Source organism: Polistes canadensis, unplaced genomic scaffold (genome assembly GCF_001313835.1).
Source record: "Polistes canadensis isolate GaletaPanama2010 unplaced genomic scaffold, ASM131383v1 scaffold_60, whole genome shotgun sequence".
Taxonomy (NCBI): Eukaryota; Metazoa; Arthropoda; class Insecta; order Hymenoptera; family Vespidae; genus Polistes; species Polistes canadensis.
This window is the reverse complement of record NW_014569607.1, coordinates 320,223-345,527: the sequence shown is the minus strand read 5'-3', so window position 1 is coordinate 345,527 and position 25,305 is coordinate 320,223. Positions and strand designations below refer to the sequence as shown.

Below are 25,305 nucleotides of genomic sequence, written 5' to 3'. Positions count from 1 at the left end.
ATTGAATTATAAAAAATTTTCTTTTTTTATTATAATAAGCAAAAAAACAAACTAATTGTAAGCGCATTTATTCTTGACAAATGGTTTAACTGTTAATGATGAAATATCTCAAATAACTTATACTACTTTTATAATTATCAGATCAATCGTTTAAAAATAAATTAGATAATTCAACTTACGGCAATCCATTTATTGCGCATCACTTCGTCTATTTGCAATCTCTGCGCCGGATCCGTGCATAACATTCCTTTTATGAGATCGCGAGCTTGTACACTTACATTCGACCATTCTGGAGAAGGAAAATCATATTGACCCAAACGAATTCTTTTTTTCATTCCAGGTGATATCGCTAAACCGTGATTACTATAAAACGGTGGAAAGCCGCATAATCTGTGAATTTTATAAACAATTTTATAGATATAAACGTTGACAAATTTGTCTTTGTTTTCAATTACGAAATTCACTTACAGTATATACATTATTACACCGAGCGACCAAATATCGCAACTTTTATCGTATTTTTCCGGTCCCAGAACTTCTGGAGCTAAAATATTACAAAATAAAGCGCATAAAATTTATCGTAAAACATATTTTTTAGTAATAAGAAAAATACCTTAATTATTGATCTATATAAATATATGTAATAATAATAAAACAAAAAGAATATTTACCAACATAATATGGCGTATAACAAGGAGTCTGTAAATTATCTTTCATATGTGTTTCTTTGGCAAATCCAAAATCGGTTAATTTTAAAATTCCCGTTCTGTCTGTATGAAAATAAAGAAATCAATTGAAATTTAACTAAAACAGGGATTAAAATTAATGTGCTTATGATTTTTCATTTACCTGGTTTGGAATACAAAAGATTTTCCGGTTTGAGATCTCTGTGAGCAATATTCATATCATGCAGATGTTTTACCGCTACACATATTTCGTACATTATTTGTGCAGCTTCTGTAAATATTTAAATAATATCCACGTTATCGTACAAAAAAAAAGAAAAAAAGAAACGAAAGAAGAAAAAAGATTGTGAAATTGCATATTTCTTTTAATATTACACATACCCCTTTCCGTAAAAGCACAGTCTTGCCGATCTTGAATCCTTTGAAATAATTCGCCACCTTCCATGCTAGACAGAACAAAAAATTACAATAAATAACTATTTTTCATAGGTCCGATATTAATAAAAGTCCAATTAAATTGTTACTCACCATTCCATTACCACAAGTAAGCATTTGTTGCCACTATACGAATTTTCATATACATCTTTTACTTGAACTATGTGTCTGCAATTGGATGCTCTCCAATGTAATTCTACTTCTCTTCTCGCTTTGACACAATCGTGTAAAACCTAGAAATGAACAAAATATTCTCTATGTTACATACTCGAGAAATTTAATATTCATGCATTAGTAAGATCATTCAATTAGGTGTTTAACATCTTCAATGTGATTCAAATTAAAACTTCTGGAAATTTTAAAGAAGAAGAAGAGAGAGAGAAGGAAGATATAAAAAATACTTTTCTTAAACACGCCTCGTGCCGTACTCTATTTATTAGAAACATCCACGTCATCAGCAAAATTCTTTTCTCGGGAGAAGCAATTTTTTATCTCCTCTTCTATTTTAGCTATTTCCAACAAACCGACGTAATCACCAGTGTAAACTTAAAAATGCGAAGGTGAAAAAATGAGAGTAAACAAACATCCGAATTGATAAATGACGACTTTACACGTAGATGAACAATACATACGTATACGCGTATCACTAAAGTAAATTAAATCGGCGGGGAGTACAAAGAGATTAAATGGTTTTTCAAAAAAAAAAAAAAAAAAGAAAAAAATCATCTCTCTCGACAAAGATACGAAGAATATTTTTCATTTGCGATGACTAATACTTCGTTAGTTTATTCCAATGTAAAAGATATTTAAATAAATAATACTTAATTATATAAGGTGCTGTGCACGCTTACATGCATGTATATATATATATATAATATTTTAATTATATTTTAGAATAATTTCGATAAGGTTTTTTTGGAACCAACATAAAATGACACGCACCTGTGATCTATGTTAAAAATCCGTAGGTATGTGATACGTTTCTCTACTTATGACATGTGTCTATGAAAAATGCATGCAAATGCAATTCACACATTCGAAGAACTAAGCATACGCGTATACATGAAACTCGAAGAAATGTATGTGTTTGTACGCGCAGGAAACAGCATTCCACTTATACTTCGTAACGCCGACTTTGTACTTCTTGTTTTTCTTTGTATATCAAGAAATTTTATCTGCGCAGAAAACTTTTAATGATTTTCTTAAGTGTAAATTTCCACGTTAATACTCCTCGTGCAATTTGACAAATTCGCGACTATTCAATTTTTATTTTTACCTTTAGAATAAAATGTATACATTCAAACGAAAACATCGTAAATGTTTTTTTACGTTTTCCTAAGTTCGTTCATTATAAGAATTACTGCAATCTAGGGTTTCCTCATCCATTAACTTTTAATGAATACTTAAAAGAAATCATTTACGTTATTTTATTACTCTTCAAGTTGTTCAATTCATTTTAAAAACGATCAAATATAGCTTGTGTATTAATGAATTTAATAATTTCAATGTTAAACAGAGAAACGAATCGTAAAATCGTTCAAGATTTGACGTCTCGTAAATGATCTATGTGAAAACTTAACATTGTTAAATACCAATGTATTTCTAAATATATATCACGATGCGTGCGCGTGTGTGTATGTCACTGGCAACGACTGCTTATTAAGTAATGAGACTTGAAATAACGAAGATCGGAACGGGAACTATACCGATTGTGAGAAAAATTGATGTCGTGTGTCATTCGAGCATAAGACGAACGATACCATTTTTCTTTTAATTAAAATCTATTATTGCAGCATATTCATACACACACACACAGAGGGAAAGAATAAATTACGAGACGTTAGCAAACGGATAGTATTTTTAATTTATACATTTCTCATCGACATAATAATTTATCAATACGTTTAATTTCGTATCACAATCTAGACTTTGCGATTTAGAAAGGAAAAAAACAGCGATTTAAAAAAAAAAAATGGAGAAAAAGATTTTCGTCACTTTTATTTTTGTTTGTACTCTAACAAATATTTAACGTCGAATCAAAAAATAAACGTGATAAGAAATCACGCAGTTGACCGGCGAACCGTTTATTTGTAACATTAACGTTTTCATCGCGTGCCCGATCTAAAAATAATATTCAAAGGTTATGTCGCGTTTCTTCACGTTCTGAATTTGAAAGAAAGTCGTCGAAACTGGTTTTCATTCAGATCATCTCTCTACGTCATTAAACGATACTAACATCGTTGATAATGACGACTCTTCCTCTTTCCGTATAAACGAAAACTGCATTATGCAGAAAGATAAGAAATTGTTATTTTATTTAAATTGCAATTTTTCAACTAAGAACGGTTAATACAATTTTTATTAAAAATTTCTAGATACTAATGAAATCCTGTTTAACACCTTAACACGCCTACTTCGTTACTTCTTTCTATCTAATTCTAACACCTTTGATATTTTCAGGCTTTTTACGTATTCATAACTGTACTCCCAACTTCCGCATTTCCATCGAACTCTCATCTCGAATATTTCTTAAGAAAGTATATATATATATATATATTCATATACATCTGTACCTGTCTGTAGAGGATGTTTCGGTATAACTCTCTTCTACACCTGCTTTTTAAATGTGATAGGGAACATGTGTAATTAAATACTTGTTTGTAATAAAATATTATCAAGAAATGCTTATGCATCGAAATAATACTACATGGGATTGCACGCGTTCTTTATATATGACACCACTTGATATTTGAATCCGGAATCAAATCATTAATAGTTTATGGTAGACATACAAATTTCTAGAATAATTATTCTTCATTTGAAAACTATTTAATGGAACACGATTCCTGTTGTATACATATTTTTTTAAAAAAAAGTAGAAAGACCTACGAGATTGCATCGAGTGCAAAGGGTCAAACTAGACCAACATCGATGTTCAATATTATTCAATTGCATCGTCATTCTCCGTTGCCATAAAAGGAAATAAGAAAAAGCTTGAGAACAACATCGAAGACGATCAAAGTTTTCGTAATAAGATTAATATCATTGCGGTTTGAATCAATGAAACAAAATTACAACATTAATACGAAAAACCGTGTCTCCGAGATTAATTCATTTCAATGAAGAATACCGTTTGTTACAAAACTTGTTGAAAAAAAATCGCATAACAACGGAAGAAAATGTCAGTTCTAGAATACGGCCTTTAATTTTTTCGTTTTTTCGTTTTTTTTTTTCTATAAACTCACTGTTCTTCTTCATGACAGAATATCTTTAAAATGTAAATGACAGTATTTCGTTTTATAGGATTTCTTTTAACTCGTTTAACTTTATAGAATGTTGATTAAATTTTTGAAAAATAATGCATCGAGTATAAATTTCAAAAATGCTATTTCTTATTAAATTAAACTGAATAATATATTTTTGTATGATCAAATATAATTGGATATAATTGGATATAATAAAATATATATATAAAAGATATAAATATAGAAGCATTTAAGAAAATAGCAAACCAAGTTTTTACAAGGCAAACAACGAAAAGTAAAATCGTAATATGCGGTTTGTAAGTGGTGGCCGTTTGAAGGCTTACAGCCGGGTATCAATCAACGAGGACGAATTGACAGTAAAAAAGTAGGTTGCAGACGGTGCATGATACGGCACAAAAGACGCGACATTAACAAACTTATTCGCACATTTTTCTTTACTCGACTACGTATAAATATTTGTAAGTAAATGCTCATGTGATTTATGTTTGAAAAAAAGGAATGCGAATAATAATAGGAAGAAGACCCATACAACACATTTGTATTCGAATGATTCTAAATTTCGCGATTTCTTTTTTTTTTTTCTTCAACATTGACCAAGTATAAATATTTGCGAATAGTATTCGTCATTTTCATTGAGAAAGTAATAAGAAAAAAAAAAAAAAAAGAAAAACTACGAAGAACTATATTTTTATTGAATATATTTCATTAGTTCTTATTAGAGCCATTGGTCATTATCGTATCTAACAACTATTTATTTGCGCAGATGATAAGTAACCTGAGGTTTTCTCTTTTTTTTCCCGATAAATGCATTACTTGATATGCATTAATTGAGCTGTAAAATACAGGACGCGTTGCATCGAATCAAATCGTAAAAATATGCGAAAGCAAACGTTGTACATTTAACACACGACAATATCTCTCTCGAAAGTAAATAAAAAATATATGAAGTGTAGTAAAAGTTTTTCCTTACACATGACAAATAATATACACGTAAACAAGTTCGTATATTTATGTTTTCGATATGACTAAGTGAGTACCGTTTAACAAATAGCATATTAACGACTAATACTGCTTATTGCATAGGATAGAAATAATTAGGTAATTAGCAATTCGCAAACATTGTTTGTTATCACGTCAATCTTTATAGGATTCCCCTTTTGACTTTGGAATATTTTCAATTGAGAATCCGAATGATAACTGGGAACGGCATTTTAACCATTTCGGTTGGTGGAGAGCATGAGATCATCACGTTGTTTAGGCACCAACACATGTATATCTCTGACTTATCGGTACGTTACGACCTATGCAACTATTCGAAGCATTCAATAACCAATATTCCTCTTACTTATGTAGATATATATATATATATGTGTGTGTGTACTCCTTTTAAAGTCATCGCGAGGTAAGATCGAATCTCGCGAAAATGATGTTAATTTATTAGTCATCGATAAATTTGATCTAACACAATATCATCGTACCTTAGAACAGAGCTTCCAATATTTTTACGATCCGAGATCTACTTTCGAAAAGAATACTTTTCCGCGAATCACTCGAAAGTATCGTGTTATTTGTTGTCGATTGATAAGCAGAAATCAATGAGTTAATACAAATTAAACAAAAATAATAATCATCGTAGATAATCTTTGTTAAAATGTTCCAATTATGAACGCGTATAAATTAGTATCATATCTTACTATAAAACTCTATCCAAATTTTCACAAATCTCTGGTTTTAAGGTAATCACCAAAATCAATGTTATTAACGGAGTTGAAGATAGATTTATTTTATTATTTGTAATGTGTTTTCCGAGAATTCGTATCGCATGACGTCAACCCATGACGAAATCGATCTTAAAGAATGAAAAAAAGAAAAGGAAAAAGAAAAAGTGTAAGCAATCGTGCAGGAAATACCGGTGTTAACTCGTAAAATTGTGCTCGATGGGATAAAGAATCGGTCGCGGAACACGTGTACGAAGAGAGTATTTTCCATGATTCGCGTAATCGGTCATCGGCACTCTTATATGTGTGTATATATTATCTTTATTCGAGATCAACCGCTTTGCTCGTATAACGACCGTGGAAAGAATGCCTTGAACAGCTGCATTTATATTCGAACCAGTTATTTCATGATTTCTAAATAAAGTTTTCAATTCCAAAGCTCAATATGTAAATCTAATATATATATTCTAGATTTGGCAAATAATTAAATAAATAATAAGTAATAGTAATATTTTTGTTACCGATCGTTTTTTATAATACTCAAATTGAAATTGATTAATTCCAATATTACGGTGTGTGTTATATATAGATAATATAAAATACAAAAAAACTTCCGCGACACTCTGTTTAATGGCTATTCCAATATTAATCGGTCTTATCAAGAAAAATCATTTTATCAGAGAATTATTGATTAAATATCATGACGTATATTGAGAAAAACACGTCATGTTCGGCACGGATCGACAATATATATTTGAATCTTGATGATAAAGGAAACAAAAGGATAAGACGTAAATGTATAGCTTCGTGTTATACCGAACGAATGGGAAATCACTGGGTATAAATAGAGGATGACTCGTGGTCTGGACTTGCTTGTTGGATATCGTTAGTCGATGATGATCGCACCTTCTCGTAGCACAAGTGGATATCTAACATAAGAGCGCATTGACAAGATAGATCGATGCTCTTACGCGGGAAAAAAAGACTCCTACGAAAAGAAAGAAAAAAAAAAAAAAAGAAAAAAAATGGTTTAATGCCTCTAATGGAAACACGTGCCATCTTTCTTTCGTAACTTAGTCGGTTCGACGTTTAAAAAATAAACAGAGTCGTAGGGTAATACATGCATATATACATATGCATATATGCTTACCTATAACACGTGACGTCGTGATATATACATATCTTCATTTTTTTTTTTTTTTTTTTTTTTTTTTTTTTTTTTTTTTTTTTTTCAAAGTAATCATTATTTAGATTCTTCGAACGTTTGGAATAAGGAAAAGAAACTAAACAAACTTTAAAGAGTTGGCTCTCGTTAAAACGAATATACAAATCTCTTTACTATCCTATCTTAACCCTGTGCGTTTGAATTATCAACACTGCTGGTATAACAAAAAGATAATAATAAAAAGACACATATGTACGAAAAACGTAGAACAAATTACTAACAGATGTAAGAAGCTTAAAGATTGTTATTAGTATAATTAAAAGAGAACAATGTTTTGACATTAGTATCCAACAATTGGAATAAAACTTTTGCAGTTGTGTTATAATCAGTAATGTCGGTAATTGAAGGGAAAAATATTTAAATGCAATGATACTAAATGAAAATCATTCTTACCTTTAGGGCATACTTTTCCCTAGTTTTTCTATCGTAACACTGTACGACCTTTCCGTTAATACCAAGACCCAAAACGTGATTACTGATCTCGTAATCGTCAGTTATCGGGCTCATTTTTGGAAGACGCGCGTCACATTTAGGTAACATATTCTCCATCATTTTTCTTTTGCTATCCTGACTCGTACCAGTAGTCTCACACTTTTTACGAATTATCGTATCCTTATCTTCCTCCTCGTGTTTACGTTTACCCTTATTCGACTCTTCTTTTTCTTCCTTTTTTTGTTCCACTGCAGCCCTCTTTGGCTTTCTGCAAAATATAATATCATCATGCTAGTCGTGTGTGATCATTGTAGCAATGTAACGTTTAAGATACATAATCCTTTATGAACAAATAAGTTTAATGATTAATTGATGAATAATCCGTTTTCAGTGATATAAGAAAATGAGAGGGATCGTTAATTAATGTGATATTCTTATTGCAATGTGATAATGAAATATTTCAAAAGTATGGGTTAACGAAGATCCCTCGTATATACCGAACAAGATGAACGTATAAACGCATTACGCGTATTTCCTATAGATATTATGGCTCGTTAAATGATTTGCTCGTAATGGCGCGCGCAAAGTGATAGTGTCATTACGTCATAAATCGTAACTTCGTTTTGACGCACGCTTCCCAACGACGCTCTACATCTTCTTTCAATTCTACAATAGCATAATGCATAATAAATGCAGTATGTATAAATGAATAAATGAGTAAATGGATAAACGTATCGTACGATAAGCGTTTCAGTAAGCTATTCATTCGATCTCTCAATATAACTTTCATTTATCGATCTTTAGCTTACGATTAAATATTCATACTATTATAAATATTATATTAAAAGTATCGTTCTCCCACGTAGGATCGATAAAGTCTACCTTTACAAAATTCTAGTAATATTTAGTAAAAAGATTAAAGAAAATAAAAAAGAATTCAAAGAAATGCAAGTCATGGTAGTATGAGTAGCAATAGGATTGTGTTAACGATTAAAATAAAATCATTCGATTGTTTCATTCAATTATTAATAAGGCTTTTGTAGCGAAATGATAAAAAAAATAGTAAAAAATGCACACACACAGGGAGCATTAAAATAAAAAAATAACACAATGCCGGGTTTCGATCCAATCGCAGTGTAATGATGCACGACGAACGAGCCATCGCCATTGGTGCGTCTTTTCAACGATACAATGAACCGACCAATAGGAAAGCAATAGTTTCAACGACGTTGCGGCATTGCGGTCGCTATACGAACAATAAATCGACCATAGGATGTAATATACATGTGCGTAAAGAAGATATCGAATACATATATGTATTTATGTATATACAATACTCGTAAATGTTTCGCGATAAAATTGATCGGATATACGATAAATGAAATTTTATTATGCTTTCATATTCAAGACCGATTGTGAGAGAGAAAACAATTAAAATTTGAACATTAACGATGATAAATAAAAGAGAGAATGAGAAGAAAATAATAAATTGGCAAGGTTAAGATAGAGACCTCCAGAACCTCCACTTAGAACCAGACTTCGGCATGAGTGCGTAGTATATGGAAAAATATTCTCTCGAGGTAAACTATTAAAGCTTAATTTTGAAAATCCCGCCTTTTTCCTTTTTCGAAAGCAAAAAGCTTCTAGAAAATGCACGTCCCTGGATAAGCGGAGAAAGGAAGAAAACACGAACACACGCGCACCCACAAAGAAAGAGAGAGAGAGGGAGAAAAATAAAGAAGCTTTTCAAACGTGTTCGATTACTAAATAGTCGATTATCAACCGTGTCTTTAAGGTGAAAACTAAAGAGAAATCGAGCCAAATGAAGTTACGTTGTCGTCAGATCGAGTTGGCGCGCGACTCGATATTCGCGGGTCTTTCCATTGGAACGTATTTAAAAAGAAAAAGAAAAAAAAAAGAAGCAGTTAGTGTTTCTCGTCTTTCTCTTTCTATTAGTCGTCGCAAAGATGCGCGCGCATCGGAAACGCGACAAACGTTCTTTCGGATTGACGACGCGTTTCTCGACGAAAACGAGACTGAATAAGATTCTTTCGTGATCATCCTGTTATGCAAGAACCTCTTGACGATCATAAACGTTTATCAAATTATCAGAGCAAATCTGATGGTTAAGATAAAACGATTATACCGCTTAAAGGTATACTGTTTTTGTCCTCTCTATCTATCATCCATCTATCTCTTTCGCTCGTTCTTCTTTTTTCCTCCCTCTCTTTTCTCTTTTTATATTCCCCCCACCATACCGCGCTCTTTACCGGGAGGAAACTTTCGTCGAAATTATTCAGAATGGCGAAGGAGGTTGCACGATGCGGAGACCCGATAGATGATTATATACACATACGTATTATGTATTAAAATATTATACTATATATACTTCGAACTAAATTACAAAAATTACATTTTGATTCGAATGAAAAGGGTTCGAAATTAAAAGTAATCATTAAAACGAACCGCCTTTTTTTTTTTTCTTTTGTTTTCTTTTTCTTTTCTCATACTTTTTGCGCAAATATTGTAATACGTGTTTTCTGGCTTAAAGGTTCCCCTTGGATTTCGAATAAAATAATATTTGCCGCGAAAAGAATAATTTTATCGTGGTTAATTCATATCCACGGTTAGAAGGAAATGTATCAAACCGTAGTTTCATTTTCCCTTTTTGATAAGCTAATCATTTTCTCTCCGTTAAACGCAATTTACCTAGTATAACAATATATTTTGCACACCATTGACAATTAATCAATTAAAAGATAAATAAATAATGTAGAAAAAGACACAATAAACGAAGATTAAACAGATGGGATCTTAAACACTCACGATTATATTCACACTTATTCTTCTTTTCCCTTGATTGATTGATCGATCGATCTATCGATCGATTAATTGGTCGATTGATTTATTTATAACGATGAAACGCGTGCGAACACAAAAACACAAACAACACAAGTATCATTGCTCTATTCTGCTTACTTTTTGTTTCTTTTTTTTTTTCGTTCGAACGACAGCAAAAATTCGACTGACGACGACGTTCCACGACGAAGAAGAATATTATTTGTTTTCTTTTTAAAAAAAAAAATAAGAAACCAGTTCGTCTACCTGTGTACCATGCGCTCACCCTTAAATCCTTTTAAGGAAGAACTAAGGGTACCTATATAACACGCGTAGAAATAATGACAAAATAATTAAATAGGGCTTCGCGCGTTATATATATATATCTCTCTCTCTTTCTCTTGTTATTTCTTTTTCTTAATCCGTCTCCTCCTCTTTAATAATGTCTTTCAACGAGAGTCACAAATGAAAATTTATCGAACACTTTTCTTTTCATGATAATCCGCGAACGATGAACGATAAGATATTCGTCAGTGATTCTCGTTGCTACCGGTAGACCGACTAATGAACGGTATTTTTTCGAACCTCCGAACCAAACCTCATCAAACCGCACCACCTCTCTCCACGCTCTCAGAGTGGTTTCCTCTTCGGGCAGCACGAAAAACCAATTCACAAAGTACACATGCATGCACGCACCACGCACGCATATAAAAATGATGAGAGAGAGAGAGAAAGAGGGACAGACAAGGAACGGGCCTTCGAGGCGCCTCTACAGGCAATCTTAGGATATGACTCACACGCCTCAGGGCCGTATCTATACTCAGACATTGTAAGGTTCCTTCCTTTCAAGAGTTTGACTCTCCTCGTCATCATACTTCTTCTCTTCCTCCTTCTCCTCCTCCTCCTCACCTTTCCGTACCATCGTCATTCTTTTCCTTCTCTTTCCACTTATTCACTCAGATATTTTTATGATCGTACCATCTCTCTTCCTCTTTCCCTCTCTACCAAACTGACATGAGTGAAACTTTCACTTCCAAGAGTAAGTCGCGTCATTCTTGAAAAAATTCGAATGAAAATTCGAATCACGAGACTTGCTTGCTCGCTTAAAAGGAACTTCGCAATATTATTATTGACCATGTTTTACTTCATAGATATCTTCTATGATTACATATTTTCTTACCTACGATTATTATCTTTGACTTTTTTTTTTATTTCTTTCCTCGTTATTTTTTCTTTTTAAATTGTGATACGAGTTACGACTACGAGAACATTTATTATTTTATCGGTGAATTATTCGAAGGGAGAAACCATTACTAATAACAGGAATAACAATACGGTACTCTTTTTATGAGATAATATAAACTTTATTATTATTATTATTAATATTATTATTTTTGTTTCATTTTTATTTTACCTCAAATAATTCGCTTATTCTCTTGCGATTTTAGTGTACTTAAGAATACTTATATATATATTTATAATATATAATATATATTATACATCTATATAATATATATTATACATCTATATAATATATATTATATATTATAAATATGTATATATTTATATATTTACACAGAAAACTTTACCAACGTAGGAAAAAGAGACGCTATGAATTTCAGGTCTCTCTGATCGAAAAAAAGTATTATTTTTAGTTAGTTAGTTCGTTAGTTGGTTACTTACTTACTTACGTGTATTAATTACAAAATTTAAACCGATATAAATATTTTGATATATATATAGGCACATTTTTCTATGTACATCTTAGTTATCCTCGTTCCTTTTTAAACTTCTTATTGTCCATCGACTAATTGATGCACTAAAGATATACTGTTTCAACATCTTGTAACACACGAAAATAGTTGTATGTATACGTTTAAACTTCATGTAATTTAACATTATATAAGAATATGTCGTGCGTGCAATCATTAATTCAGTTTTGAATACTGACTCACTTTATCTAACATTTTAGTACTATTTTATAAGGTGTTACTTTATAATACTTTGTACAGACTTAATTTAGTAAGATTTCCTTTTATCGAGATAATTAATTGTTGTTATTGTTAATTTTATGAATTATTTAACAAGAGTTAAACCTATTCATATATTACATATCATATTAATACATATAGAATTTTTAAAATATATTCTATGACTTTATTTAACTATATGAAAAAATATCTCTAAATGTGAATTTTAACACCCTGTGCACTAAAAATTAGTCTAATTCTAAAATATTATTATCTTTTAAAAATGAGATACCCCTTACCTTTACAATAAAGATAAGTGTAAAAGTAACGTTTATAAAAATATTTATAATTATGTCTATTTCGATATAAGATCGTTCCCTTTGATAATTAATTAAGCGCGATAATAAAATATGAAATGTTTTTTACACGTAATTAAGTAAGCACATATGTGATCTTTCTATTTTCTTAATCTATATTAAGTATGCATGCTATTCGTAAGAACACTGTATATATAATATATACACTGTCCTTTTTATAAACACAACTGTCTATTGCTCAATGTACTTTTTCATGTGGACTTGACAATAATCGTAAATAATGTAAAAATAATAAACCTTGCGATAAAATTGTTCTTATGTTATTAGATTATAATATTATGAAAATTTGTATCAAAGATTAAAAACAAAAATATTGCGAAAAATGCGGTATTATCAGTCACTTATATTCACATGAATAAGTAAAAGAATCATGTATAAATCAATGATTACAATGACGTGATCCAAATTGGATTTTTTTCTTTTAAAAATATATATAATTTTTATAAAATATTTATCCTTGAAAAAGAAATCTTTTAATATTTTGAATAATTAAAATTATTTTCTCTCTCTCGTAATTACTAGTTCGTATTTTGATTTGGTTGCAATATCTATTAAATTTTTTCTTTCAAATTATCTTAATTTAGTTATGAATGTTTCTAATATCCTGTATGAAATAGCTTTTTCTTTTCTTGTTCGCTTGAAACTTTTTTTATTAAATTATGTGATGAAAGAAATTGCCTTAAAAATTTTGTAACAGTAAAATAAAATCGTAATTTTTATGTAACATAAAATACAAATTAACTACCACTTTGGTAAGAGGCAACGCCCTTACTAGTAATAAATTATGAAATATTATTGTCTTAAAAAATATGAATACGTAAAATACAAATATTTCATTGTTTAGAAGAAGTTGCTATAGAGCATATAGGATATAAGACAATATTTCGCATACAATATATTATTGCAAGGCACTCTTACTTTAAGTTAGTTAATGTTTCAAAATTATCATTTAATATCTTTCACAAAATATTTAAATTCGATCAGATATCGACCAATTATTATTGCATAAATTCAATTAATTTAACATAACATATTATAACAATATATCCGAGAATATCACAAATAAATGTTTCCTTTTAACAACAGGAAGATAATTGATAACTGTTTTTTACAGGATATATAAAAATACATTGTGCTCTATAGATCTTCTTATATATATATATATTATATATATATTATATTATATATATAATATATAATAATATATATTTATCCTTATAGAAAAATATACTATTATATAAGCATCCTGTGATAATTTATAAATATATCACCTTTTCAGGTCACGACTTACATTGCACTAATAGTAATTGTCACCCCTTGTGACTTTCAGGTTCTGATTTACAATCTTGCATGGTCAGAATATAAGGCACTACACTAGCTACGCTTACTCTACCAATAAGACCCGCAAAAAAAAGGTCTTCTAACACTCTAGGGTTAATGGTACGAAGAGGTGCAAGTTTTAATAAAAGACGAGGTAATCTATCAGATCCTACTCGTTGTTGTAATTCCGTCCATGCTGCTTCCTGTAGGGCTTCAACCTTTTTACGCCAAATACCAACCAGCACATTATCTGACAACATAGTAAAACAATAAATAAGAAACTCTTGAATTATTCTTATTTCATTCGAGAGATTTACTTACCCGCGCTGAAGAGCGTTAAGGCTTTAAGATAGGCGTATTCGACGGAATCTACTTGTAATTTGTGAAGAGAACTAACGCAGTCTTGTAATCTGCATATATGTTCTGTAACGGATTTCACTTTACTAGCAGTAATTTTTTCTTGCGTGATACTAGTTTGTAGATGATTTATAATGGATGTCAGAATACTAGGAAGGGATAAAGTATATGCACACTGTGCTAAGCCCAATGTAAATAACTGTCCCCAACAACTACGCACCAACGTAGTTTGGATTTCTGATCTAAAAAGATCACACTCGTTTTTATCAAATATATTTTGCATATTACAATTTGTTTATTTACAGAGTACTTACGGTAGGGCTTGAAAAGCAGGAATCCCTCTTGCCCAATGTACAGACAAAAATAATAGCCTTGCTGCACTTTCACAGATGTAATGTATAGATAAGTATGCAGGTGCAGGGCTAGGTGCTCTCAGCTCGAACAATGTATGCCTCTCTGAGATTAACTGACCTGTCCACTCTTCGTCTGGTTCACTGGAACCATTTACACCCTACAAGAAACAATGTACTATTTTAACTTCACAATATTTGTCTAATAGTTTTCACATATATATATATATATAAATATATGTATGTATAAATGAAACGTACATCCCCAATAAATTTTGCTATACTATCCAATGCATGAGATATTAATAAACGGTCCCTAGCAAACGTCAAAGCATCGCTCAAATCACTATCGCTGCTTTGGTCTTCCATACAAGGACTCTCAGGCTGTTCCCAAGTTTGAGGAGCTTCGGGTACTGGTTGTTGTGGTTCTGGTTTGACTCTAGGACTACGACTTCCAACTTTAGCCCCAGCAGTTTCTCCTAATACTGGTTTTCGTTCGTGCTGAACGGCTACAACACCCCAAGCTGGATCATGTTTATTATATCCCCCAAAAACATGCGATACAAAAAAAATATTTGAATAATTAATTAAAGGGATTGTATCCACTTACAGTCACTTCTCATACCCATTGCTAGGCACTTTTGAAGCCTACAATATTGGCAGCGGTTCCTATGGTGTTTGGTAACTTCGCAACTTTTACTTCCTCTACATTGGTAACCTAGTTGCTTACGGATGCTACGTTTGAAAAAACCTTTACAGCCTTCGCAACTTATAGCTCCATAATGTCTACCACTTGCTCGATCTCCACATACAACACATAATTCTAGGGATAATCCTAAACCTAAGGAACCTCTAACGTCTCTTGACAATTTAACCTGAAAATTTATTTATAACTTCAAAATGAAATACAATCACATAGATATATGTAAAAGAGAATTCTTACCTCTACATCGACATTATTCAAGTGTTCTATGCCAGAGGGTAAATGAAGCATGGCTGGATGATGTCCTATATTGCGATAATCTCTACTCATTTTATGGTCTATTTTATCATCATGCAAGTTATCCATGTGATTGTTCTGATCTCTCTCAATATCTCTCTAAAAAAAAAAGCAAACGTTAAAAACTTTGGAATATGCATAAAATGGAACGAAGGTCTAAGTGATATATCTCATAAACGTTTATCACACAAACGCAAAGACTTATTCAGCAGGCATGTACCATAGCTGGATGATGCTCTAAATAGTGAAAATTTCTTTCCAACATTTGATCCGTTTTATCGTCGTGCAAGTTTTCAGGCCGATCATTTTGATCGATTTCCATATCTCTCTGTGACATAACGATAAACGTTCAAGTATGCTATAATCGACAATAATTTCATCGAATTCGTTTATCTCTATTAGACTTGTTGACAAAATATTAAAGAAAAATATTGAAACATAGAAAAGAAATGCACCTCAGAGTCAGCATCCATCGAGTGATCAGGTACTCCATGATGAGAATGGGAGATACTACGAAAATCCATTCCACTTTTCCGTTCTCCTTCGTTCTCATTAGGATTATCATGATCACGCAGATCTCTATGCTCCCTATCCATTTCTCCCTGTAAATAAGACGGCAGTCAAGTATGTAGTACAAAACAAGCAAACGTTCTCGATTATCGATGATAACAATTGAAAAGTTTCAGATTATCATGATCGATTAGAGGTAAATAATAAAGGAGGAGGTAAAAAATAAAGATAAATACAAATTTTGCGGTGAATCGAGAAAGACAAAGTAAAACGTGATATAATATCTATCTATACTTTTGATGGAAAGGGTGGAGGAGGAAGAGGAGAAGTAGGAGGTGAAGTTTAGGAGCTAGCAATATAAAAACATTAAACTGGAGCAGCATTCGTCCCCTCTCTCTCTCTCTCACTCTCTGTGTTTCTTTGCCTTCCCCCACCTGCCGTAAACCCTCACCCCTACCATTTTAAGAAGTGAAAGAGATGGTCCCAAGTGGCTCGGTTCGTAGGTTGCTACGCGCGGGTTTGCTGGATGTCGGATACACGCGGCTACCTTACTATACCTTCTGTCATAGAACAGCAAGCGGTCCATTTCCATACACCCATGAACCGAATACTCTCAGTGTCGTGTCTATCTATTACTGGTACCCCTACCTTATTCTCAAGACGTAATTAACTCACTTGCTTACTACAACAATTTCAAATACTTCCTTCACACATACACACTATCATACACATTCGTTCGTTTCGTTCAATGCATGCTTTCAGCATACTTAACAGTATTTACGAAAATTTGACACGAATTCGCTAGATATATATACTCGTGAATTTAACTGTAAAAACTAAGAGAGAGAGAGAGAGAGAGAGAGAGAAATACGGTCGAATAAAAATCTTTCCTTTACATGCTGCGTCATAATCGTGTTATATAGAAAATTGTATCCATATTGAATTACATATGCGCTTAAAAATTATAACTTGATAGTTAATGTCAGTTTTATGTCAGAAGTTAGAATTTTTTCAAATTGTTACTTTTTTATTCCTTCGCGAAAGCATCACGACCGAAGGCGGGATTTTCAAATCGAATCGTGGAATCGGTCGCGCATTGTGCAGATAAACGCGAGTTTCCTTGGAATTGATAGTATATTAGATTACGTGATTTCACGGAAGATTACGCGAAGAAAAATAAAAAAAAAAGATGAATGTAACGATCGACGTGACACAGCTGCAATGAAAAGAGAAACGAAAGGTATACGGTTTGCGCTTATCGTTAACGCTTGCTAGAAAAATGTCATGGCCATAACCCGTTAGATTTCGTTACTTTATTCTTTTTCTCTACTTTAAGTCATGTGATATAAAACAAAACTACGATAAAAAAAAGAAAATAAAAAGAGCAAGAAACGTCGACAATTCCGTAGCCTCGATTCGGCGAGTTACACTCGCCGTGTGGTACCCCGTTGTACGGAAAGGTCAATTGAGGCGTGTATTACGTTTCCTTTTTTTTTTATCTTTTTTCTTTCTTCCTTTCTCTCTCTCACTTTTGATCTAAATGTAATTTTTATTCTTATTCTTTGAAAAATCCGTCGACATAGTTAATAAAACTGTTAAAGTGTGCTGAGAACTCACGAAAGATAGTAAAAGAGGAAGAAGAAGAAGAAGACTCGCCGATCCGATTCCGAAGGAAGGTATGAATATAATCCTAGCTCTCCTAGAGTAGGAAGAAGTTTGCTTTTCCAGCAAAGCAAACGTACCGAAGGAAACTACGAATTCGGCATTCGCGCCGTTCACACAGCATCCGTCGTCGCGACCTTCGAGGACTCGCGTTCGGAGGGGGACAGAAGGAAACGATAAGAACGAAAAATAACGTCACAGCAGAGACCGTGTTATTTCATCGTCGTTTGGTTCGATGGAGTAAAGAGAAGGGGGCGGGTGGAAGAGGGAAATCATGGAACGTAGAGGAATGCAGGAGAGTTGGCTATCGCACCTTGTTGCGTGCCTTGGAATACGAGAGGATGCCGACGACGACGACGACGACGACAAACAATGCTGATGATAATGATGAATAATAAGGAAAGAAAACAATAAAATAGATAGAGATAAATAGAGGAAAATGATTGTTCGGAAACCCGAAAATATAATATAATCGCGGATTGCGAAAATTAAAGTTAGTAGTCGTGGTCGTTTTTGTTAAAAAGAGAGGTTGCTCTAATGCGCAGGTGAGCGCACGAGCAAGCAGCCCGTTCTCCGTACTACTGGCAGGTTGGCAGGTCACTCTGTTGTGTAGCGACGCTCACGGCATCGTACCAGGTGCATTCTCGCGGCCCGTTTGCCTGCTTTCCTACCTGAGAGTGCGCGCGCTCGCGCGCAAACAGGTAAGCGAGCGACCAACGAACGAACGTACGTACGAACGTACAACACGATGATGGCGATCGCTGTTGCAAAACCGGATGGTGCGGTGGCCGAGGCGGTGGCTCGTGTTCTCGAGCGCGCAGGTTATGTCACGTAACGCACGCCCTGCGATGACTTATCGGCCGAGAGAACCTCGAGGTCGCTCGGAAAGACGTCGAGTGTGTGCGCGCGTGCATCCGCAACGCAACCAGAAGGAAAGAAAGACACATGTGCATTTTAAGCATGCACGTGATACACACACACAAACCGAATGAAAATAAATTTGACGGCGATGTCAAACTCATGTCCTACGTCACCCAGTAACCACACACTCTCTGTGTGAACTGTCAAAACAATATTTCATATATTTGTTCCATTTATTTGATAATATAAATAATTGTAACACGTAGCAAATACGTATTCCCTATTTTTTTGCAAGGATCATGAGTACTACTGCTGCTTAGCGAATTAAATAAACAAAAAAATTCGTAGATTTCGCGTTTCTTTATTCCGATAGGATTATTAATTTTATTGACAAATGATGACTAATCGATTCGTCATTTGTCACACAATCGTTATCAACACGATAGATAACGAATTCATATTCGTATCTTTTGAGATTTTCTAACTTAATCTTTTTATATTTTACTCACACAAGTTTTGTTTTTCTTTTTATAAGAACCTCGGAAAGCGCGCGAATACTTTTATTTTCAATTATTATTATTATTATTGAATATCGAATATATACGAAATACGAAATAAATATTTGATCGATCAAGGAAGAAACGCGTTGTTAAATATATTTGAACGTTGGTCCGCTAGTGGTATGCACATATGTACACATATGTATGCCAGTTATCGCGCGTCAGCAATTTAGATGTTTGTTGAAAATAGTACGATGACTTGGAATATATCACGTGGTTGCTCGTAATGTAGCTTAAAAAGTGCATCTCTAGGCGTTGAGAGAGAGACCGAGTGACGGTAAAAAGGTGAAAGGCCATGGCGACATTTCCTGATGATCTATGAAACTTTGAACATTCAACAAGCTTGAGAACAAAATTTCTAACTGTAGGATTTATTTTACCTTATATTCTCTAAGAAGATACGTTGTTATTCTTTAATGACTATTATGTAATCTCGCGAAGGCTACTAAAAGTTGATCAATTGAACAGATACATACACAACATCCATCTCCCCCCCCCTCCCCCAATCGCACACATATGCACACCTGTGCTCGGTCAATAATTATAGTTATATATGTATACGTATAAGGAAGAAAGAAAAAAAAAAGCGCAAAACGAACGGAGCGAATAATGCAGGAAAAATAACGCGTACGATTAAAATATGTGATAAGAAATCGTACAAAACCAAGTTTTTTCAAGGTTACAAACAGCATCTCTCGTTTGATACGTTAGAGTAGAATTAGCATTATTCTCGATAAGAAATGAAAAAGAACAAGGACCTGTTCGAAATTTTATATTGAATAATCCGATGGATTGTAAATGTTGGACAAACTCATCGAGGTCGGCTTGTAACCTTTCGAATGATCATTTTGAGTATGGTAAAGAGGATTCTAGGAACTACAACGACGTAGAATAATCATTGAGAGAGTAATTATGTCCGCAACGATGGTCGTTCTCTGGCAGGTAAAGGTCATCGTTGTGGGTCCGAAGGTTACACCTCCTACTTGTGCTACAAAACGCAAGTAGCGACATCCTCCTGAATGCGAGGAATATTTCTATCTCTCATTTCCTTTGTAAATTTTGATCTTTGCTGAGCACCTGTATGTTCGCATTAATAAATAATAAAATTCTCGTTGTAAAATGAAAGTCAAGGAAAATCTATAAAACGAATGTTAAATCGGGAAACGTTGTTTTATCTCACATCAAAATCATCAATTTGAAAGAAATTTTCGATAGAAAACTTTGAGCGTACCGTTTTAGCGTTTCGGAACGCTCTTCTCATTGAGTTCGATCCAAGAATGGATCAGCTGGGTAATCGCGACGATGCGCGCACCGTACACAAATACATATGTATACTATGTATATAGGTACGATGGAGAGGGGTTAGGTATCACGCGGGAAGGCTAAAGAGAGAAAAAAAAAAAAAGAAACGAAAAGAAAAGAGAAAAAATGTCTATCCAAAAGCACACGCGTCCTACCTTAATTTTTGCTTTTCTTTTTCATCGTACGCGTCGCGTCAGGTAGCGATGCAGCAGCAGCACACACAGATTAACGGAGGACTGCGATCGCTTACTCCTCGTCTTCTGTTCCTTCCCTATTGTCTGTTTTTCTCTCTCTCTCTCTCTCTCTTTCTCACACACACACGCCAACACATACTCTCTTTCATTTTTCTGGACTTTGTCTGCGGCAAAGACTCGCGGGTGCAAGGATTATTTTCTCAAGGACGTTGAAGTTTATAAAAGAAAGTTGAAGAAGAGGCCCTATCTCTACGGATTTGTTAAATGAAAGTAATTGAAAAAAGGGGCGTGCACGCAGATCGGTTTGCGACGTAGACACAATACAACCATAGATTTAACGCATATCTGGCTAGTCCGAGAACAGGTCGGAAAATAATCATCGGCCAGTTCGAATATGAGAAAGGAAAAGGTTAGTTCGTTTAAGAAACATTACTCACCTTTATCGCCAACAACGATGACCGATCTGACCACGCGTCATTTGGGCAGTTCATAGCAGCTACAACACTACTTCGACCATCCGTGGGTTAGAGTTCATAACCTCTTCTACCCTTTGCTTTACCTTTTCTTCGCCCCTTCTCCTCCTCATCCTTCACCACCTCCACGTTCTTCACCTCCTTCTGGTCTTGCATCTAACCCCACCACTCGCCTTTTTACCCACTCAACATTGGATTCATAGGCATCGATACGCAATCGTATTACAGATTGTCGACATCTTTTCTAAACTGGACTGCACTGACATCAATGACGATTCCCATCGTCGTTTCCGAGCGACAATAAGCGGCAAACGCCCCAACAACTTTTTCTTCGTAACACCGTAGAAGCGTCGAGCGGCCATTTTGAACGCGCCACTTTTAAATCGAATTACATCGAATTTTATACTTGACGCGCGATTTTTTTACTTTAGACAATTAATTTATGCTATTTTATTTATGATTTTATTGAAATTAACATAAGTATATACTTATTTAATATCGGTGTAAAAATGTGAGATTAATTTTTCGGTTATGATAACAATAAGATACATCAGATAATGGAAAATAAAAACAAAGGGACTTCAATTCTCTTTCGAAAATAAATAGTTTGCTTTACAAAATTTTAATACAATATTTATTACACTCGCGTAGAGTACACTCTTATTAATATGCATATAATGGAAATGATATAAACCAAAAATAAATTTTGATAATTAAGTCTGATTTACTAAAGTAATTAAACGATTATTTTATTGCTATATTTAATTGTAGATATATAGAATTACAACTTTGTACGTGATATTTTCGATCGTGCGTTTTAAGTTTATACTATTATTTTCTTTTTGTTTTTCGTATAAAAAATTCGAAAACTTTAATATTCTAAAATGAATTTTCGTATAATGTGAATTATTTTCGATTAAAAAAGTGAATACTCCGAGTTAATATACGTATGTATAACGTAATTTTTGTTAACAATCGTAGTGCTAAATTGGTTCCATTATATAAGACGAAGATATTGCCAACGACATGACAAATGGCATTGCCTTTATATTCCGTCAATCGCTTTGTTGCAAAATTGCAAGAGATCATTCAATGTATATATAATCAAAGTTATTTTTACAATTCTTCTTTCTCTTCTTTTTTTTTCTTTCTTTTTAACAGGTACTCTTATCTTTTTAGTCGATTTACAATAATCATAAGAATGATAAATTGCAGTTTGGAAGATTGTCCAAGACCTTATGTTTCAATCGGCGCGATTAACTGTATATATTTAAAAGAATTATTAAAGAGATAAAGAAATTCATATTTTATATGCCCAGTCTTAATTTAGATTCTAAGGCCACTATTCGAACATTGCTCTGCGCGTTAAAAGCACCATTTCGATCGACGGATGTAAATATGGAAAGTGCTTTCAAAGCCGAACTCGAAATAAGAATACAGAGGCTCTTGGACTAAATATCCGATATAGATCACATTGTAAGTATGTATGTATAGATATATTATGTACATGAACACTTCCACGAATATTGCAGAATTTCTGAATAAGTATATTAATCGGTAACGATATGATGAATATACCACAGAAATGATTTCACAGCATATATCTATGCTCGTTCTATGAATAAAAGCAAACTTAAAGTTATCTAACTTCGATAAAAACTGACTGACATTTTCATTACAATTAAAATCATAATAATTACCTAATACAAGAGTCCACTGCATATAAGATACGTATGCATATATATAAATATCGATTAACATATGAAAAAAAATAATATTTCATTTCATTTGCATTTATGTATGACCCATATATAACGTTGAAAGTATGTATCACACTGTTTAATATATTGTACAAATAATTCATATAGTGTTACTAAATTTGCATTATGTCGAATGCAAATTATAAGTTTGTGGATTCTAATTAGACGATACAGAATCTAAGGAATTATCGTATTGCATAAAATTCGAATAATTATATGTTCCTTAATATATATATATATATATATTTAAAGTATTATTTGTAATTATATTATCACTGTTAAGCGTGTTTCAATAGAGAGTAATAGCATCAACCGAGACGATCGGTAATAAACTAAATTCATCCTAAATATTAATTCGAATTCGAATACTATGGATTTAGTCACAAAAAATTCCAAGCACCATGATGATTTCAGATGCAAATTTCAAATACGATTATTCTGGTTAATATTTTGACAGGTACTGCGAGTTGATCACAGGGTTCTGCGCGTTCGGTTTAAAGGCAAACATGTAGTAGCAGATCTATGATTAAAATCTAATATTTTGTGAAAATATTCGATATATGCGTATAGATTGAATCGCGTTTAACTTGTTTTTTTTTTGTTTTTTATCTAAAACATTATCATATTTACTTGTAATTAAATTATTGCGTTAACTAATGACCAAATACTTCTTGACTGGCGAATAAGATGTACAGGTATCCATCCTCATCCTGTTCCCTTTGGTACAGTTGCAACATAGTCATGCTACCACTTACCAAACTTCTACTATTCGTCAATAGATAAAATGACTGTGTTGGATTTAGGTGTAGTTTAAGTCTAATATCAAAAAATCTTTGATAATAACACACAGTTTTTTAATAATATAAAAAATTGTTGCATCATAGAAATACCTTAAAATTTTTATTAATTCTGCCACTGATAAGTAATCGGGTACCAAAAATTTGGTGTTATCCAAAGTTGGTAATTGCTTTTCTCCTGGAAATCGTTCTACCACTATAGGAATTTTATCTGGATGTCTCTTTTTAATAGTTTCCACATCGGCTACTCTTGTTGCTAAAGAACAAATCCATTATTAGTTGTTTAAATATCGAACGTAACATCATAAATTTATAAAAAAAAAACTAATGTACAAAATAATTTCATTAAACTACAAAGTATCCCAAAAAGTCAGGACCAAATTGATACCGAATGAAGATTTGTGTCTGAAAATGATTTATTGAGGAGTTGTAAGCGTTTAAGGATTTCTATTAATCCAATTTTTTTTTTCTTTATTCTGCAAGAGTATACAGGTTTTCATTTATCAAAGTAAAATGATTGTTAAACCCTTTCGAATATTCCTGTTCTTGCAGAAATAACAGTAGATATATTTGGTATGCATTCCCAAAACTGGTCTTTTGTTTCTACCACATTTATGGCATCACGTAAAGACGTATTAATTAAACCTCATTAATATCTGATATCAGCTTGATCCTGATCTTTAGGAAAATCCTGTATAGATAAGAATGAAGTTATTAACGTTACTATAAATGTACCAAATTCAAAGTAAAAAATTAATAACATTTTATAACCACGTTGAAATATTATTCATATATATTTTATGCACAAATTGAATAAACTTTAACGATAAGAATAATAGAATAACGTATTAAATACTGTTATAAGCGGCAACGATGTAAAAACAATAAAAAAATGGGATAACGATGACTGTTTGTTCGATGACCATTGTTTTTTTCGAAAACGAAATAAAGCTTATAATCCATAGTTAAAAATGTATATTTACCAAAGGGACGTCTTTCTTTGAAACTTTTCGGTGTCAAATTCATTTCTAATGAAATAATTGTAAATTATTGAGACGTATTCAATAAGATACGTATTAGCTCTGAAATAAATGTACGTAAACTTAACGACGCTATATTATGTACATACACAATAACGTCAGTGTCTGTAAGGTTGGGTCTGTCGAAGGCCTCCATTTTTTTTTCTTTTTTTGAAAATGTAATAAAATTGTA

At 32.7% G+C, this 25,305-nt stretch overlaps 2 protein-coding genes and 1 long non-coding RNA gene across 9 annotated transcripts in view; 1 reads left to right on the top strand and 2 right to left on the bottom strand.

The window, feature by feature from the left end:
- Window positions 1-21,773, bottom strand: part of LOC106785969 (MAP kinase-activated protein kinase 2) — a 24,808-nt gene extending 3,035 nt beyond the window's left edge. The window contains exons 1-16 of one of the 6 annotated variants that reach the window (XM_014746881.1): window positions 21,501-21,773; window positions 16,430-16,576; window positions 16,195-16,302; window positions 15,918-16,073; window positions 15,585-15,849; window positions 15,236-15,483; window positions 14,939-15,135; window positions 14,589-14,866; window positions 14,262-14,517; window positions 7,724-8,030; window positions 1,215-1,354; window positions 1,068-1,132; window positions 850-957; window positions 672-770; window positions 469-544; window positions 180-390 (exon numbers count right to left, since the gene is read on the bottom strand). In XM_014746881.1, coding sequence (XP_014602367.1) covers window positions 180-390; window positions 469-544; window positions 672-770; window positions 850-957; window positions 1,068-1,132; window positions 1,215-1,354; window positions 7,724-8,030; window positions 14,262-14,517; window positions 14,589-14,866; window positions 14,939-15,135; window positions 15,236-15,483; window positions 15,585-15,849; window positions 15,918-16,073; window positions 16,195-16,302; window positions 16,430-16,576; window positions 21,501-21,554 — 2,715 coding nt within the window. In that variant the 5' untranslated portion in view covers window positions 21,555-21,773. The other 5 variants (XM_014746879.1, XM_014746880.1, XM_014746877.1 and 2 more) reach the window with 5 other exon arrangements.
- LOC106785974 lies at window positions 21,038-22,996 on the top strand. Its single transcript, XR_001381591.1, has 2 exons — window positions 21,038-21,472; window positions 21,765-22,996. It is a non-coding gene; the product is annotated as an uncharacterized LOC106785974 (long non-coding RNA).
- LOC106785972 (microtubule-associated proteins 1A/1B light chain 3A-like) lies at window positions 22,153-25,305 on the bottom strand. 2 transcript variants are annotated; one of them, XM_014746885.1, is made up of 4 exons: window positions 25,077-25,305; window positions 24,620-24,784; window positions 24,187-24,349; window positions 22,153-24,112 (listed from the first exon to the last, which is right to left on the bottom strand). In XM_014746885.1, the coding sequence occupies exons 2-4, from the start codon at window positions 24,672-24,674 to the stop codon at window positions 23,950-23,952; spliced, it is 381 nt and encodes a 126-aa protein (XP_014602371.1). In that variant the 5' UTR covers window positions 24,675-24,784; window positions 25,077-25,305; the 3' UTR covers window positions 22,153-23,949. The 2 variants fall into 2 exon arrangements, with proteins under 2 accessions (XP_014602371.1, XP_014602373.1); XM_014746887.1 differs by lacking the exon at window positions 24,620-24,784 and having other exon boundaries at window positions 25,077-25,293.